The following is an 18,243-nucleotide window of genomic DNA, read 5'->3' on the forward strand; positions in this document are numbered from 1 at the left end:
TCAGAATTCATTAAAGAAATCTAATATGTACTCTAGAATAGTAAAAATTATTTCAATATTATGTTCGTCCTAAAAAGTATATACCGTATGTACAGTATGTTATACTACTACTACTACTTGTATGAAAAGCTTTCAGAGGTTCAACCATTCAAATTCAGACACTAAAAGCAACAAAATACAATATTTCCCAGTCAAGCATTACAAAAGGTGGGGACCGCTCAGAAAGCTGTGAGTTGGAAATATACATAAATTGCCATACAGGACGACTGCTTTTTCTTAGTTGGCTAAAACAATTAGACGAATCGAATATCATGTAATAAATCTATTATATGACATATGTGTAGTGATATACGTGAGAAAAGGAATATCATACAAAATCAATATATTTATACTTATTTTACTCAGCAAATAAAAGATATATGACTGCACCAATTATTTCCTTTTCATTCGTTGACCACCCTAAATATTTCAATCTTTGTTTTGAGCAAGTATCGTGAAGAATGTAACGACATTTCATTAGATGGAAACTGTATATGAAACCATTTATGCTATATATAATATGTACAGCGATGGCTGTGAACTCATCTCTTCTTTGTTCGAAGTTGTTTTCCGTTTCAGCTTTGATGGTGTAAAACTATCTCCTCTAAAAATACTTATTATGAAATTCCAAACCCAGAATTCCCGGATCCACTGACAACTCTGAATATTCACTACTCGCTGGGGTTTGCTGACTAGTTTTATTTTCGAAAGTTAGTTTTGTAATATGTACTATCAGAAGAAATTGCGTTTCTGCACAGTATTTTCAATTTTATCGGGCCAAGTTTCTAGACAAGCTATAGAAAGAAAACAACCACCAATTGACAAGTTATTGAACAATAATAAATGCTTGCAACTTCTTTTTCTGGACTCCAAAATCAGAACATATTTTCAATCCTCCAGTCAAGATAAGACATACAGACGTTGTTTTGTCCTATTCTGTGATTAACTTACGTAAAAACCCTTATGGCAGATAATCATTAGTTACATTTTTGGTCGGTTTAGAAAGAGACCAAAAGATAAATAGTTGGGCGAAAAAGTTTTGAAGCACATAAATGGGTTCCTCTGATACCCAACTAGATGGTGGTAGTACAGCATGATGAAAGGAGAAATATGAAGCAATAAGTTTGATAAAGTTGATTAAAATTGCTGAAATGTCAAGCCCTTAGGCGTCTCACGCCCATTTCTATCCGCATTGAATTCTATCAATTATATCACCTATTCCAGAGGTTCCCAAACCTTTTGTTCGTGCGGCGCTAAATTATCGGGGAAAAACTCACGGCGCACTTACACAAAATGCCGCTTTTAAATGAATATCAATTTTGTTATACTTAATGTGTACTTTATGCCTTTTAAAGTTTATAAACACGTAGGCCTAAGAAATGAAAGCAAAAGGTCAACTCTTCTTCCATCTCTGCCTGATTTTCCTTTGAAGTGCTGAAAAAATCACTCACGTTCGCTAAACTCGATTCAGCAGATGGACAAACTGCAGCTCACCAAATTGCAGCAAGTATCTCTATCGTTACGTTACAATAGAGGCAGACACTACATAACAGAAAATGAACGACATAGAAAGGTGAAATGAATTTATTGATTCATAGACCCAGCATTTAAAATAAGAAACAATAAAACATTTATAATAAATACAATATATAAAAAATATAATATCATATTTTAGTTATGTTTACCACATTTATGTTAATTTTTGCGACGCACCCTTTGGGAACCGCTTTAATATATATCTTTCATAATTTAAATCAAAATTTTTAATTGAAAACGGTCAACCAGAAAACAGATATTAGTCAAAACTAAAATGGAGGCCTTACGCAAAAATTTTCGTTGATCCCCCTAATTTCAGGAATTATATCCACGGAATTACATGCACAGATGTTTCCTGTTCGCATGTAATAAAAATCTCAATTGCCAATTCCACGATTCTATATGGTCTCAGTAGTTCTTGGCATTTACGTCATCGCCTGTGATTCTTTTAGAAATGAGTCTCTTCCACTTCAAAGTGAGTACGAGTGACTTGGATTTGGGCAAATGAAAGACCCCAATTAAAAACCAGATGGGATGGTAATGTGTGGTAAACAAGAAACTTGTCAATATTTCCTTAGTCATTCTCATAATTCGGTTATAATTATGAATCCATAGTATCAGCAAATCGTGACTGGGATGGCTCCTTTTACCCTTCAACAAACATTGAATAAAGTTGATTTCGTCATTCAATGTTGACATGGTATTTTGTTAGTGGGTGCTGTTTTACGCTCTTATAAATAGCAAAAAATGTTTATTTTCACAAATTTTAACTTAAATAAATATTTTTGAATACGATATTGATTGCGGTTATCCCGCAATCAGGTCTACTTGATATGTCCGACAATTAGGTAGATCACTCCGTCCCCAACACCTTGTTTTTCGTTCAGGCATCTTGCATCATTTTTAAACTTTTCTATCAGCTTTCTCTCTGTGATTACGTCATATTTTACGTATGCGTAATACGTACGTTCCCGCTGAAACAAATGCCGCCATTGCATGTCTGTTGGCAGCGCAGCACATAAGAACTTCGAAGTGTCGTCTTGTGAATAACCTATATAAAACCTTTTCTCGCTATCGGATGCCCCTTGCGCCATTTTTTCAATCTCTTGCGGCTGACAGTTGATTATTCCTTCCTCATTTAAGCAATAATGTTTACCATTGATAACGTTAGCACATTGTTTCGTATCTTCATGTAAAGATGAATGTATTTCGCCCATTTTTCTCGAAATAAAACTTCAACAACACAGAACAAATTTAGCATTTATTGAATCCGTCTTCTCGAAATTGTAATATGGTACACATTTACAGCCTGTTATGGACTCCGTGCATGAAAGTTGATCACGTTTACTAGCATTTTATTGTAGTTATCGAACGAATATTTTGTTGTTAAGATTATCCTTCAATTATGGCTTCTGATGGAGCGTATCACGTTATATCTGATTCATATACTAATATACTCGACCAATCATTAGTTTTTCTGAAATATTTCAATCGAATGACTCGGAGAATATCGTCTAATGTTAAATTTACCCTGGTTTGAACATACGATTAGGGAGCAACAGTTCACAAATTTTGTTTCCCGGGACTCGGGAAACTGTATAATTAAATCGTTTCTGTAAATAGTAATCTCTCGAATATTGATCAAATTAAGCGTAGAGCATAATGGTTAGGTCTCGTTTTCTGTTCTGGATTGCTTCCAACAGTATATATAGGCTCAGTGAGTCTATTAATCCTCATAGCGTAGAACGTACATAGTTTCAAATTAGTTTTACGTAAACGCCCCCGAAATTATTCTGTCTCACAGAAATAAAGCCTGCGCATAGAGGTAACATAACATTTCAAATGCAAATGCATATTTTTAAAATGTATATAGAAATTCCGTAATTGCTAAATTCACTAAAATAGATCATGATTTTGTGTACAATAGTTGTAGAGAATATAAATTTTGCTGAAGATAATACAACCCCAATTGTTACTAAAACTATCAGCTTTGAGCAAATTTCACGTAAAATATTAATTAATAGTAATTTAAATATATTGTCACATCCAATTTAAACGAGAGAAATTTTAGTGAGAAATTTGATGCTTTTCCCGACTACTTTTATCCAAATTTGCTTTATGGAAATGCTAGCAATTCAATATGACGCCCGTTTTAGAAATAAATATGTAACTGAAAAGGCATATTTGAAGCCATGACCTTTTTCAAGTGTGGAAAGTTATCTTGGTGTTTTCGGTAAAATGCGCCAAGATTCATTTTATTTCCAAATAATTTGCTGTCAAATCTTATTTTAGATTAGATTTCGACAAAATCAACTGAGTTGCTGGAACCAAAACTTTTTAGCTTTCGTGTCTTTTAATAATTTAACAATTTTTTCAAACTGCTGTCTATAGTTGCCTAATATTCAGTTGCCCGTTCTTGCAAATTCATTAAGTCTGCTCTGCACTTTTTTTAAATTGTTCGCTGCTCAGCAAGTGACAGCTTTGTGAATCGTGTTGTTCCCCTCGCTGTTAGGTAGTTGTAACGTCATAGGCATAGATTATAAATTGTACTCGAATATAACGCGAAGGGAACCAGATCAAACTAAATTAAAAACTAGTTTAGATGGCCGCACACCATTCAAAATTGGCACTTCTCCGCGGGCCGCACAATTCTCCCTTGCGGGCCGCATTTGGCCCGCGGGCCGCACATTGCACACCCCTGGTCTAATATACAGGAACACTCCAGTTTCGCGACGAGAGTATCATTCCTCTCACTGAACCTCATGATGAACAAGTGGATTATGTCATCATGGCAAAAATACAATTCCTTGCTTATGATTTAGGGCTGGGCGTTTTCGAACACCTGATTATTTCAAAATCGAATTTAATATTATTTTTGAATTTATTTCGCATACTCGCATGGGAGACATTTAAATTCATACAACAACGTAATAGCATATGGCCTCCAGATACATAAATTAATGAAAACATAGAATCTATCACTCATTCAGTTCGCTAGTTGTCACATACAATAAGAAACATGTTTCATCACTAACTCAATGGAAAGAAACAAGTCACACTTCAAAACTGAATTCCAAAAATATGACTTCAATAACATAAATTGACGAATTCACCTCGACTTTTAGCGGACTAAAAAACAAGATGGCGGCGATTCGAAATTTTCGTCTGAACCGATTCGGTTTCTTCACTATTCGATGCGAAATGCCCAGCCTTCTTATGATTTGGCTGAAATGTGTTTTAATTTTTTACTATATTAGTATGAATGCGAATTTCGGAAACCTGTCGAATGTTTGCTATTCACAAACAACGGTGAATAATCTACCATATGATTTATCCCCCAAAAATTAGAATTCATTAAAGAAATCTTATACTCAGAATAGTCACACTTATTCCAACAGTATGTGCGTTATAAATTTATGTATGTAGAGTATGTTATATTTTATTATTCCTGGTATTATCAATTTTAATTTAACAATTTAAATCGTTCAGACAGAAAAATTAAATAAAATATTTTCCAGTCAAACATTACAAAAGTGTAAACCGTTCAAAAAGCTGTGTGTTGAAAATATACATACATTGCCATACAGGAAGACTGCTTTTTCTTAGTTTGCTAAAACAATTGAACGTAGCGAATATCATATAATGAATCTATGCACATAAATATGTGTGCGGTAATATACGTAAGAAAGGGAATATCAGACAAAATCAATATATGTATATCTATTTCACTCAGTAAATAAAAGAAATAGTAATGCACCAATTATTTCCTCTTCATTTGTTTAACACCACGAATATTTCAATCTGTGTTTTGAGCAGAGTAACGTCAAGAATGTGACAACATTTCATTAGATGGAAGCTATATATGAAACCATTTATGCCGAGAATAATAGTACAAAGATGGTTGTGAACTCATCTCTTATTTGTTTGAAGTTGTTTTTCGTAATACATAATGTTTCAACCAAGTGATTAAATAGATACATGAGCTTTGATGGTGTAAAGCAATCTTCTCTATAAATAGTTGTTATGAAATTCCAACTACTACTTGGAAATTTTGTTAGTAAGGTACATGGAATATTGAGGCATCTATTGATTACACATGGCAACTATCACATTTCTTCATCAGCCAACATGAAGTGTGCGCGGTCAGCCGAACGCTCTTAGGAAGTTGACAATGATTGATTCAAATGTCTAGCTTTATCTTGTAACTTTGAGTGAATAACCCTGATGTCACGGCACATTTTCCTTCACAATTGACGAGGATACGAGAAGGATTATTACTTATCGATTTTAATCGGTAAGTATGTTGATAGGTATTTGTCTGTTTGTCTGTTAGATGCACGCGATATCTCACGAAAGCATGATTGAATCTGCTCCAGATTTTGCATGTGCATTCATCATACGTACCAGAAGCCTATTGATTTTGGATGAATTATTTAGTATGATTAGCGAGTTATTAATTAATTAGTGATGGGACACAAGGTGTCACTATGGAGTAAGAGTGCTGTTTTGGATCCCCTAACTTTCGATCGATAAGTCTTCGGTCTCTGACCGATATTCTCGTTACAAGCGTTGGCGAGAACGTCGCCGGGACTTGATGCTCACCGTTATGGCAGATATAGGTTTATCTGAACCAGAGTTCATGATCATATTATATAAAATCAAAATTAAACCACTGGCGGTGTAAAAAGGTAACCTTTCATTATTGTGATACCTCTCATGATTCAGTTTACAGTAGAATTGCATCTCGCTACTTATATTAGGAATTGAAGTAAGACATTCATTAAACAACACATTTCGTTCTGTCATTGTGTGCGAATCTAGCATTAAAATTACCCTTGTGGAATTAAATGTCGTTGGATTATGTTAGTGGATACGTGTTTCATAACATAACCTCGTAGATCAATAAATATTGACGGATCATCGACAAAAATTGACTTATAAAATTAAGTTTGTAAATTATTCGGTTGAATTGCTGATCAATATGTTACATCTTCTTAACAAATGACCAGACATTACTTCCTTAAAAAACAATGCTTTTTTATTCATATTTATGTGGAATACATCTAGGTTCCAAAAGGTATAAAGGGTGAAATATAGGTGTATGCAGCTAATGATAGTCCGACCCTTAAACACTTCACTTTTAATAATATTTTTGGAATGACCTACATAGCTTCATATACTTGGATTAATGATACCTAACCTTTTTGCTCAAGAAAATCTGCAAACTTCTAAGAGGGAGATGAAAAAGTTGAGTAAGCATTGACAGCTATGGCAGAAAGGGAAATACCAGGCTTGTCCGTGGGATGGGACAGCACACATTTGTATTACCCATGGGACATGTGAGACACGAAAATCGTACGATTTTCGGGGAAATAATGGTAAAACATTTCGTTATGGACTTCATATCCCTATATTTGAGCATAATTCTCTTGTTAGTTATAAAGAACAAAATATATTCAGCATTGTAATTGCAGACAAGCCTGGGAAATTCAGCACATGTAATCAGCGTGAAAAAAATGATTGATAATATTGTCATTTACAACATATCCAATGGCCTCATGATTTACCTTGGTGGAAAGATAATACATAATATAAATGAAGGCTCAGTAAACCTACCTTGTTTAGTGCCTCTATGGACAGAGAATAGAGCTGTCACACAATTATCCCACCTAACAAAGATAGATTGACGGCGATAAGTGTACACAATAAGCGATAAAAATATCTCAGGAATTTTTGTATTGATCAATTTACGGAACAGACCAGTGATTAACTTTATAAAATCCATCAAAAAAATCCATGAAAACTAGTTATGATTTTCTTTCAGTGTTTTTTCTTTTTCTCTTTCAGAGTGAAATGCACACGTCAGTCCCATGACCAGACTTGATAACAAACTGGCTGTGAAATGTAATCAAATAAAACTCAAAACTTCAAATGTATTCAGGTTTCATGTCCTGTTTTCAAAAGTTTAGACTAAACAGATGCTACTGTAGTTACTGGAACCACAAAATTCACCATTTTTGCTTTTGATTATGGGAGGAATAAAATGGAGCAAAACAGAAAGGATTCAAAAAAGATATAAGGTTCATGCTATATATATACCAGACTATACCAAATGTATGTTCCTGGATTATTCAATCAGGTTCAGTGGGACAGACAGATTTAAGAGAATAAAAAATACTTTCAAGTACATTAACAGTGAACAAATATTTATTAAAACAGTTATCAACAAAATTCATATATTCTTCATTGGGGACACTATTAAAAAATTATTGCATTATGAATTTTCCACATATTAGTGATTTTCTTCTCCCTAGTCCCACACCCGAGGTGAGTGGTTAGTGTCCTCTGAAATAGTTTGCTCGAGAACAAAATTGTTTAGGACGGTTACACAAAAACGAATTGGCAATAGCATCACATTGATTCTTCGTACGCTCGTTTTAGGAGTAGAATATTTTGTTCGAAATAACAATGACTAGACTAGATCATTCCCGTGGAACTTGAAATAATTAAAAACCTTTGCACTCTTCAAGTTTTGAACGACGCTTTGGTGAGTGGTTTGGTGAGCTCGGGCAGATATCTATCAGTGGCCCATTGAGTCAGTGGTCCACATTGAGGTTTAGCCTAAGTATAATTGACGTACATAGTGTGACTTCAACTGCAGTCTATAGATCATATGCGGTAGTTGGAAGATCAAGGATTAATCCGAACTCAATTCAGTTATTATACTTTTGGTGACATCTAAAAAATTGATAACAGCATGACCGGCAATTCATCTTCTTCAACTTGATTCTATAGATATGAGCTATGATTATTACCAGCTCACAATAAATCGACGCTTTAGGTCACTTTTTATATATATGTGTGTTCATAACTACAACTTTCTATCAATTATTCAGAGACAAATACAGATCAGCTAATATCCCCAAATTTCGGGGTGCAAATGGTCAAATAACACAATAACACACACCATTAAACATGTGTTCAAGGCATAATTGCCACAATCCGTCACAGGAAATCAGTGATAATGTGTAACGTCGTCGCACAGGATATCGCACTTGTAATTTGTGTTATGGCAGGAATTTCCTTCATTTTCTCATATTTCATTTACATATATCACAATTACAAATATGGTCCATTGATTTGTTGAGTTTAAATACACAATTTACCGATTCTTCATGCCTAATTGTCGTATGTTTTCAAAAATGCATCACTGCTGCTTTATTTTTCAATATATGTCTATTTATTTAATTGGTGCGATATAGAGGAATGTCAAAAATTGTCTGTTTCTTTGCCACTTTGTGCTTGAGTCTGTTGCAGATTTATGTATATTTTCAAGTATTTGGGTAAGAACTTTTGATTCTTTAAATTTTTCGTGGTTTGATATAAAATATTATACTGGCTGTGAACGTTGATTTTTGTGGGTCAATTTAATATACCTCCATACACCCCCATTGTATATTACATAAACCGCATATATAGAAATAAGTGTGAATAGCTTTCCGCAGTTTCAAACGTTCAACGGTTTTTAAACGCTCTGTTGAATATACAAATCAAATTTTAGCTGCAAGTTCATGAGAACAAATTCAAAACAAATCGTGTTTTGAACGAGCAAAGAAAATTGGGATATTCGGTTTACAAAATTTAGTGAGTTATTATGATCTACAATACATCATACATTCATGATTTTCAGTTTTAAGAAGTATCTGATATTAATTTACCATAAAATAGTTTCGTCTTTCGTGTCAAGGCTTTGTACAAATAGGACACTTCCACGTGTAAAAGATTCAAAAATACTTGAAAGCCTGGAATATTTTTGCTAGAGTGTACGAAACTTGGTGCCCAATATTTGCAACCACAGGAGTGGTGGGGTTCTTGATTGAGAAAGTGCTATTATACCATCGTCCCACATATATGAGCAAATTTCGTAAAAAATTGTAGCAAAAATCACAAATATTACGCCATAAACCTTTTTATAACAATCAAACTAAGATAATTTATTCGATTAATATATAATAACAAATTTTCTACAGCAATCCATTTGAAGCGCCGGCTGTTATAGTGGATAACGGTACGCTAGAATCAAAACCTGAAAATTGGAATCCTAATGATGAAAATAGCAATGCAACCATCAAACATAATGAAGTCAAGTATAGCTATTCTCTCACGGATGTGCACAGCGGAAGTGTTAGATACGAAAATTTAAATTTCTTGTCAGAAGATTTTGAAGAATTCTGGTTCTACGTAAAGTCACTTTTTGAAGAAACCAAAAGATCACGAACAGAGAAAAACTCCCTTCAAGATGGATACGAGTAATCCAGTTTTACATCATTTTCTGTGTTCAATATATGCATTTTTTTCGATACTAACCCGTATTCAATACTCTGAGGTGTTAGTTATGCTGTTGTTTCTAATTCATTTATATATTCTTAAAGATTATTTTATGAATTTCGTGAGAAAGATTTGCTGAGGTTGGCCTATAAATAACTTATTAAATAGGATAATAATCAGATGTATATTTTTGACAAACCTCCAGCTTAGCCCTGAATCCCATTTCATATGGTCATTACGAAGATTTCCAACATCATTTTATATCTATCCTATCAGTAGAATATCATCGAAACCTGATCCTCAAAATTGCTGTGCTTATATCACCCCATAGACAAATAAACTATTAGGATATAACTATTTATGAAGCTATAATATAATACAAGCTTTACTAGTACTTATAAAAATCTTAGCTTGGTGGTTCAAACTTAGGTATCTAAAACTTATATGCATTTCTTTGAAATATTCAATAAACAATCGGGTTTTATTATTAAGAATCCTGCAAAATCAAATTACGAATATGATAAACATCTCAAAAGGCAATAGCAATGAAGACAAAGAAAATGGAATCACAGCATGGGTAACTTGATTTGATTGGCCATATTTTCAATTTGTTCTTTAAAATACCGTCATATAGAAGTAAACGATTATTGTTGATAATGAAAATATACAAACAGGATTTCCTACGTGGGTGTATTTCTTCTTTTTGTTTGTGGTAATTTTTAATTTCTGGAATAGTTGCTTTAAATATGTAGTGTATGATGATTCATTTTCCCCATTTTAATTTAAGGAAGAAAATGGGACATTATAGTGAAAAATTTAATAGGGCAAGGATAAAGAATAAACTATACATTTTACAATTAAATTATTTTATTTGTATATGACATACACGACAAGACTGTTCTACATTATTTTTTGAAGAATTACAAATCATTATGGCATTTAAATTTGGATTTGAAAAATTACTGGCTACAAATAATATTGATTGTTCGGCGTATGAAGATAAGAAAAGACGCAGAAGGATATATCAACGAAGGTTACATGTACGTATTCCTCGAATCTTTCCATAAATTAAAGATTTGTTCTTGGCCAATTTACTTTATTGAAAAGAATGAAATTCCGGAATATATTATAAAAATATGAGTGGCTTACTCCTATTAGAGCATAGAAGCACACATCGATGTTACTGTAGTGTTCAAGTGGGACATATATATATATATATATATATATATATATATATAGATTATTAGCCAAAATCACAAAGAGCATAATCGGGGTTTAGTAACTAAATCTGTTTGAGTTTCGTTTTTCTAAAAACAAATTATCGAAAGAATTAAAATTATTTAGAATCTTTTTTTCAAGTTTTTTTTTTTTTTTGTCAAATTATGCCTTTTCAATAGTAATAGATAATTACCAATGACCTGGACTTGTTTCAAACGTAAATAAAGGTCGTTAAAGCAAGAAGTTGACAAACTGATGAACATTTCAAAAAAACAAAGAGCTTTCAAAATAAAAATGTTAAAAAGATTTATCAGACAAAAGATAAAGAAACTCCAAGTGAGACTAATTGTAAATTTTAAAATAAACTAATCTTTGAAATAATAATATATCGAGAATTCATTATTATAACAGTTGTTGCAATTATTTTAATTTTGTTTGAACTGATAACACGTGTTCTACTAGTTTTCTGTTGAGAAATGTTCTGTTGATATTTAAAAATTAGAATGTCTGCTATTCTACAATCAAGTTTTGACTTTGTAATGTGGCTTTTCACTGTCTACATGTTTCTTGCTTTTTATTCAACCTTAATAGATAGATCAAGTCTTACCGGCTAACAATTCCAATGAATGAAAATGGGCCCTAGCTATTTTAATGTTTTGATTAAATGAGGTAAATTACTTATAGTTTTTGTTCTATGTAAAGATATCGCTGATTGTTTCATACATATCATTAATTCATTCCAGAACCCTGAAGACTGTGCAAAAGCTAAAATACTGATTTGCAATGTCACCAATGTATGTGGATTCGGGTGCGAAACTCATTCACTTACAAATTGTTTGATGCAAGCATTCAGATACGAAAGAACATTGGTGTATAATTCAAAAGGTTGGAAGTATGCAGATGACGGGTGGGAATACGCATTCCAACCATTGGGTAAATGCAATATGAGCAATGCAGTTACCGCAATTGACCAAATTGGAGGTACGATTGTTATCAAATTTAGAACCAGATTATGTTGAATATTACGTTATCAGATTATCGGTAAATAATAAAATGTCCGGTCTGTATTTCATCGTTCAAATTAATCTTAAACCAGTTATTTAAAATGAATTGAATCGGTCGATAAACCTCGACCCAAATCAGAAATGGGTAATCTTCCATTGTTGGTGTTAAAATTCGTCAAAGGCAATTATTGTGGCCAGTGCATTTGTTTGCCTGTGGGTCACGGTGGGATGATATTACGTACACCTATGTTTTAAAATATGAATGAATTTCAGAATCGGAACATAAACGGGTAATCAAGAAGAGAGCGATGCATGCTCCAAACTGGTTGTTATGGTCGGTTCCTGCTGAACTTTCTCAGATTGTTTTGCCAGACCATGGTCAACCTTTTGTTTGGTGGATTTCACAATTCATCGCATACGTTACCAGATATCAGCCTTGGCTTGCAAACAACATTGATGAAATATCCAACAAAATATTTTTCAAAAGTCCTATTGCGGGGTGAGTATAGTAACTCCTAAATTTCAGGTAATTTAGGGCTTCATCCCCCAAAATGTCCTACGTCCAAATATTTCGTAAAGATAGAAATGTCAGGTGCCATAAAATCTGAAAATAGAACTCGCATATTTACATCACACTCTTTGGCTGACGCAAATACTAATCATATGGTGACATGGCATTTTCACGCAGCAGTTTATAGCACACACATACCCAAGAATCAGTGCCTGATATTAACGCAAGGGTTTTTGTTTTGAAGAACGACCGAGAACAAGCTAAAGGCTGGGTTCTTCACGCAATAATGTTTATATATATATATATATATATATATATATATATACTAGTTATCTGCAAATAAAGCAGATATTACTCCAGCATTATACATCAATAACGTAGGCTCATTGACCTGCGGTCTACTTACACATCACACGACTGTGAGCATTATAATGATGATCGATCAATCAAGTTAGATTCTTGAGTTTCTGATTGTTTGTGTCCTTGATTCGGTCATATTTGAATTGATAAAATTGTGTTTCAGGGTACATGTCCGTCGTGGTGATAAAGTGAAGAAAGAAGCAGTCCGACACGAAGTGGAGGAATATATGTTTTTCGTGCAAATATGGTTTGAACAGTTACTACTGAAGAACAAAACTATTGTCCCAACTGTGTATTTAGCGACGGAAGATGCAAGGGTGCTTCCCGAGCTTCGAAATAAGTACAGTATTTCACTCGTTTACAAAAAGTATCAAAAATTATAGCAAAATGATTTATTTAGACTTTTACCTCATATATGACCTATTATAATACAAATGAATTGAAATATAAAATCATCACATCTAACTCTCTTCAGTGAATCCAATCACATATGTTATAGCGCTCCCAGCCAATTATCCAATCAAGTGAATAACAAAAACAACTCTAGCCCGGACGCGGACCGAATCACATCCAAAAGCTCCACCTTGATTGCATACCGTCCCATCTATGTTATCTTCAAATACAAAAAAATATACCCGTATTTCCTACGTCGACAATATGAAGTTCAAAGTGTGAGTTTGGCGCTAATATATGTATATACATACATTACAAGTATACACCTAACATAAGTTGTTAAAACATATTTATTAATGCATCTTTTGATCTCTAGTATATTTTTAATAATATTTTGATAGCTACATGATAACAACGTAATTTATCGTTTTAGATACCCCACATATAAGTTTATTACTCAGAAAGTTTTGAATGTAACAAGAAAACGAACGGACAGATACGTCGAGGGGGGATTGGAAGGAATCATAACGGATATACATTTTCTAGCGAAGTGTGACTATCTTGTCTGTACTCTGTCTTCTAGTGTGAGTTCATTCACACATTTCAAATTTAGGCAACAACTAATTCAACACTACTATAGTCCTGGTGCATTTTGTTACAATCTTCCAAGTTATGTACATGTCCCGTAGTTCTGACTACATAGAAAAATAAATACTTCCTTCCTGACTCCACCAACGCAGAAAAAGCAGAATACTCGCTGCAGGCTAGAAATTTAACCCTTTTGTTACAATTCATTGAAAGTTTCCAAACCGCTGGTCATTTTTGATAAACGCCCATCGATTGTGATAACGACTGACTGTAAGCATGGGACAACTCTGGTATTAGTACCAACTAAAGAGAAAACTAGTAAAAAGCATAACCTAGCCATTTTGAAGGACATAAAAATACCCTATTGTAAGTGTAATTATAACAATTATATTTTCCATTTTCTCTTTTTAATAGATTGAATCAAGGCCTGGGGGTGAATGTTTTTGAAATACCCTATATTTCCGAGCTGAAATACTAAAAAAAAATATTTTATGCACAAAATTTCTAATTGAAATGAATGTAAAACTTATTTGGTTATGATTCAGGTATGCCGAACAGCTTATGATATAATGACGTACAGGAACATTGATGCTTCCACCCAATTTCAATCAGTCGACACATTGTACAGATTTAAGAGAAATTTCTTTGCTCCATGGCGAGCTATTCATAGCCACACTCCATATAATGATGGCGAAATGGAACTGCTAAAGGAGGATGAAATAAAAGTTTCCTTCGACCCACACCTTCCTTCGAACGATGGGTTTTTAAGAGGAATTAACAAAAGAACAGGCAAACAAGGAAAATTTCCAGCTTATAAAGCACGTGAACTTCTGACTCGAGTAAATTATTCAATTTTCCATGACGCCAATGATACTTCATATAATCATGGAGTGATTGAAAACATCGCAATTGGTGTTCGGAGCAAACGTAAAAAGTTGAATGAAATTAAGTGAATTTTTCAACTACTTATATATTTGTATGACTACGAATGCTAAGAAGATGTTTGTTTACATTAACCTATCACTTGTTTGGCGGATCTGTCTGTCTAAGTTGAAATTTTCTCTGACTATGATATTGATTGGTGATTGTTTTTATATAAATTATTATGATATGGTACCCTAACACAGTTTCATATATCATAATCTCATTGCAAATGATTGTCTTTGGTCTATTTATTGAGTTGCCCTCAATTACCGCCTTAATGACCATGAAGTGGATCTATCGTTATATTGTCGTTGTATTTATTGTTGCTCTTAGGAAAAAAAGTTTTTTATTCTCAAGAAGTAACAGAGTATTGCATTTCAAACTTTCCATATACTTAGACATGACTGAAGCCTCTTGTGAGATATTAGTTATATTTTTTTCAAATTTTTTCGGAGTACAATATTACCCGATATTTCGCCCAAAATTTTGCTTTTTTATTTTAATTTATGAAAACACTTTTTTATGAAATATAGGAACACTTTATTCCGTCATGTTTATCTCTCTCTGTCACACTTTTCGCCGATCTTTGTAGAAACTTGATGGTCACAAAACACTATAATGAAAGAAAGCATTGGTGTAGTTACAATAATAAATATCAGTAAAAGTTATTATTTTTCTTCTGTTCAATGAATAATATGAAGAGGAAATAGCATGGGGACGTGAATATAAAATTGTATTCATTTCTTCAAAATCATTCAGTTGAATTATTTAAGCGATCGAATATCAATAATCCTTCGAATCTGACGCACCGTAAAAGGCATCACAAATGGATGCAGACTGAAGTAGACAAACAAAACGAACGAGCTTCGTATTATGACATCACCATTGAAGGTTTTATTTCATTGAATTTAGCTCTCGAGTGCCACAAAGTGTTAACCTAATTTACTGCAACGTAAATAGGTCAAAATGAAATACGGTTATCACGACAGGGCGTGAAAGAATGTTGTGTTTTTTACAGTTACGAAACGTTTATTCATAGAATATTGCTCCGAATAACGAAAGATGCTTCTAAATACGAAAGGCTGAAAATTTAAAAAACGCGTGCTGACCGTTTAAGCGGATGTGTGTTTTGAGTTTAGTGTATGTGTTCATTTTCGTACATTACGTTCTCTCTCAGCTGTCAACTGTTTGCCGCCTTCTCCCACCTACTCCGACCGCCGTCCTCCCACACACCGCGGTCTTAGCCTAGTCTAGCCAAACAGTTCGTAGTTTTTATTCGTTTTTTCCCGTTATATCTTCTTTTCAAATGTACCATTTCCATTTATTATGCAGTAATCTAATTCTAAAATTTAATTGTTACAGGTTTTAGACAATATTTATAATTTATAAAAATATTATGTCCGAGTTTCGTGAGAGCTTAGAACGGATTAGGGCATTTATAGGGTAAAATGCACTCTTACTTACGAAATTTTCTTCTTACGAAACGGCTTCCGGGACGAATTAATTTTTTAAGTAAAGTTTCTACTGTACTGCGAAGATTCACCCGATATTCACATTTGTTTACTGCAGTTGGTCAACATCGTTTATCCAAAGTCCAATGGCAGTGAAACATTGCGATTTTTTTCTGTCGGTCTTACTTCAAAGAAAACGTTACTACAATTTTTTTCAAGATTGTTTGAGACAAGAAAAGTCGTGATTCGAAGCAATGCAGCAGAGTGCATTCAACGTGAACTGCCACCGTGGATCAATATTTGCGTCAAACTTTATGAACTAATAACATTTTACGTAAAGCTTCTTGAGTCATCTCTTTAAGTGAACGTGAATGGACGTGTATGTGCGTTTAAATTTAGAAAACTAATTGCCTAAACGTTGTGCATACGTGCTTTCGTATGCAAATCTAAAAAAGTAAAAAAGTTGTTTGATTGAACATGACTTTTTGATACAATTATAATGATCACGGTATCGAAATGAAGTACAATTTTTGTGCTTAACATATATAATTATTTATCCTCAAAATGAGTACGTCAGTCGTTATAATGGAGATTTTTCTAGATTTGGTCGTTTATATAAATTAATTATAATTAATTGAAATAATTTTTTCAAACTACAATTTACACAAAGATCACAGATTTCACATCAACATCAAGTCTTACCTTCGACGGGTTTAATTTTATGAATTACTTGAATTATCAGCCATTTTGAATTTCTACGTAAAACAGCTTTTGGTATAACTTATAAATAATTTGTTGTCAATAGTTTTCATAGTATTTCATTTGAGTATATTTGTTTATTTGATTTAATCGATTTTCGACCGTGACTACATTAAACACGAAAATAGGGGTGAATATTATGGTAGAAAATCTAGAATAGTAATACTAAAATAATTTCATAGCAAACAATTTAATATTAGCAAAATGACGGGTACGAAAACGTCATTCATTCAACAGTCAAGTTGTGCTCAGTTGGAGAGATCTGGCTGCTTGAAGTGTAAAACAGAGAGAAACGGTATTTCATATGTCCAGTTTTGTTACTCTATACTGGTTGACAAGAAGAATAATTTAATGAGTGCAAGTATCGGCGCTCCAGAAATGTGTGTACCAATATGAAGGTAACTAATTTTGTTCGCCTACTTTACATCAAGTTGTGTAGAGGCACTGAATCTTATGGATAGAGGGTATATGCACTTGGCTAACACAGACAGTCCCCAAACTCGTGATAGAACTAAAATGAGGAAAATCGAAAAAAAATTATGACCTAACCCTGACCTGGTACACACACTACGGCAATACCCAATTATCTAGGTAGGGACAATGCCATTCCCTATTATTAAAGACAGTGAAATTGTCAAACGCAGTGGCTCCGCAGTATATTATATAAGCATATGTAAATGAATGGCAATGTGCGCTAGAAGTCTATATTCTATCGTCTTAGTTTAAGACAGTTTACAAACGGATGACTAGTTTATTATAAAGTTGAATAGGTTGTTTCAGCATAATTGTTTAGAAGTGCATGACACTGAAGGTGAAAGGGGAGAAACCTCAGATTACAATATGAATAATATAAAGAGATAGACCATGTTGGACGTTTTCGGGCGCTGAAAGACTATCACTTTTATTTATTTCAAAAATATCTGTGGGCTACATGGGATTCGTGTTTTTTGTGTGCGGTGACGTCATTAAAATGGTGCATCTTGTGGGCGGTTCCTCGTTCGCGTTGGCGATTTCTGATGGTCAGGCGAAGTCGTGAAGACTGTTGTACCGGTAGGCTATTTTAAAAGATTGCATGCCCGTACTACTTTTTTTTGGCCTTTATGTCCGTATATTGAGCATTGGTCTCTTGTAT

At 33.5% G+C, this 18,243-nt stretch overlaps 1 protein-coding gene across 1 annotated transcript; it reads left to right on the forward strand.

Annotated features, from left to right (window-relative positions):
- Positions 1-8,779: 8,779 nt before the first annotated feature.
- LOC120328219 (alpha-(1,6)-fucosyltransferase-like) lies at positions 8,780-15,200 on the forward strand. Its single transcript, XM_039394650.2, has 10 exons — positions 8,780-8,918; positions 9,606-9,884; positions 10,396-10,480; positions 10,822-10,943; positions 11,349-11,457; positions 11,865-12,102; positions 12,399-12,624; positions 13,160-13,336; positions 13,823-13,973; positions 14,523-15,200. The coding sequence occupies exons 1-10, from the start codon at positions 8,842-8,844 to the stop codon at positions 14,928-14,930; spliced, it is 1,872 nt and encodes a 623-aa protein (XP_039250584.2). The 5' UTR covers positions 8,780-8,841; the 3' UTR covers positions 14,931-15,200.
- The last annotated feature ends 3,043 nt before the right edge of the window (positions 15,201-18,243 follow it).

The sequence above is a fragment of the Styela clava genome, chromosome 7 (assembly GCF_964204865.1).
Source record: "Styela clava chromosome 7, kaStyClav1.hap1.2, whole genome shotgun sequence".
NCBI lineage: Eukaryota > Metazoa > Chordata > Ascidiacea > Stolidobranchia > Styelidae > Styela > Styela clava.

Excerpts from the sequence above, each read along its gene's own strand:
- LOC120328219 (XM_039394650.2), top strand. The coding sequence starts at position 8,842 with ATGTCAAAAATTGTCTGTTTCTTTGCCACTTTGTGCTTGAGTCTGTTG. Across the intron at positions 12,103-12,398 it reads CGCAATTGACCAAATTGGAG|AATCGGAACATAAACGGGTA; the intron begins GTACGATTGTTA and ends AATGAATTTCAG. Across the intron at positions 13,974-14,522 it reads TCTGTACTCTGTCTTCTAGT|GTATGCCGAACAGCTTATGA; the intron begins GTGAGTTCATTC and ends GTTATGATTCAG.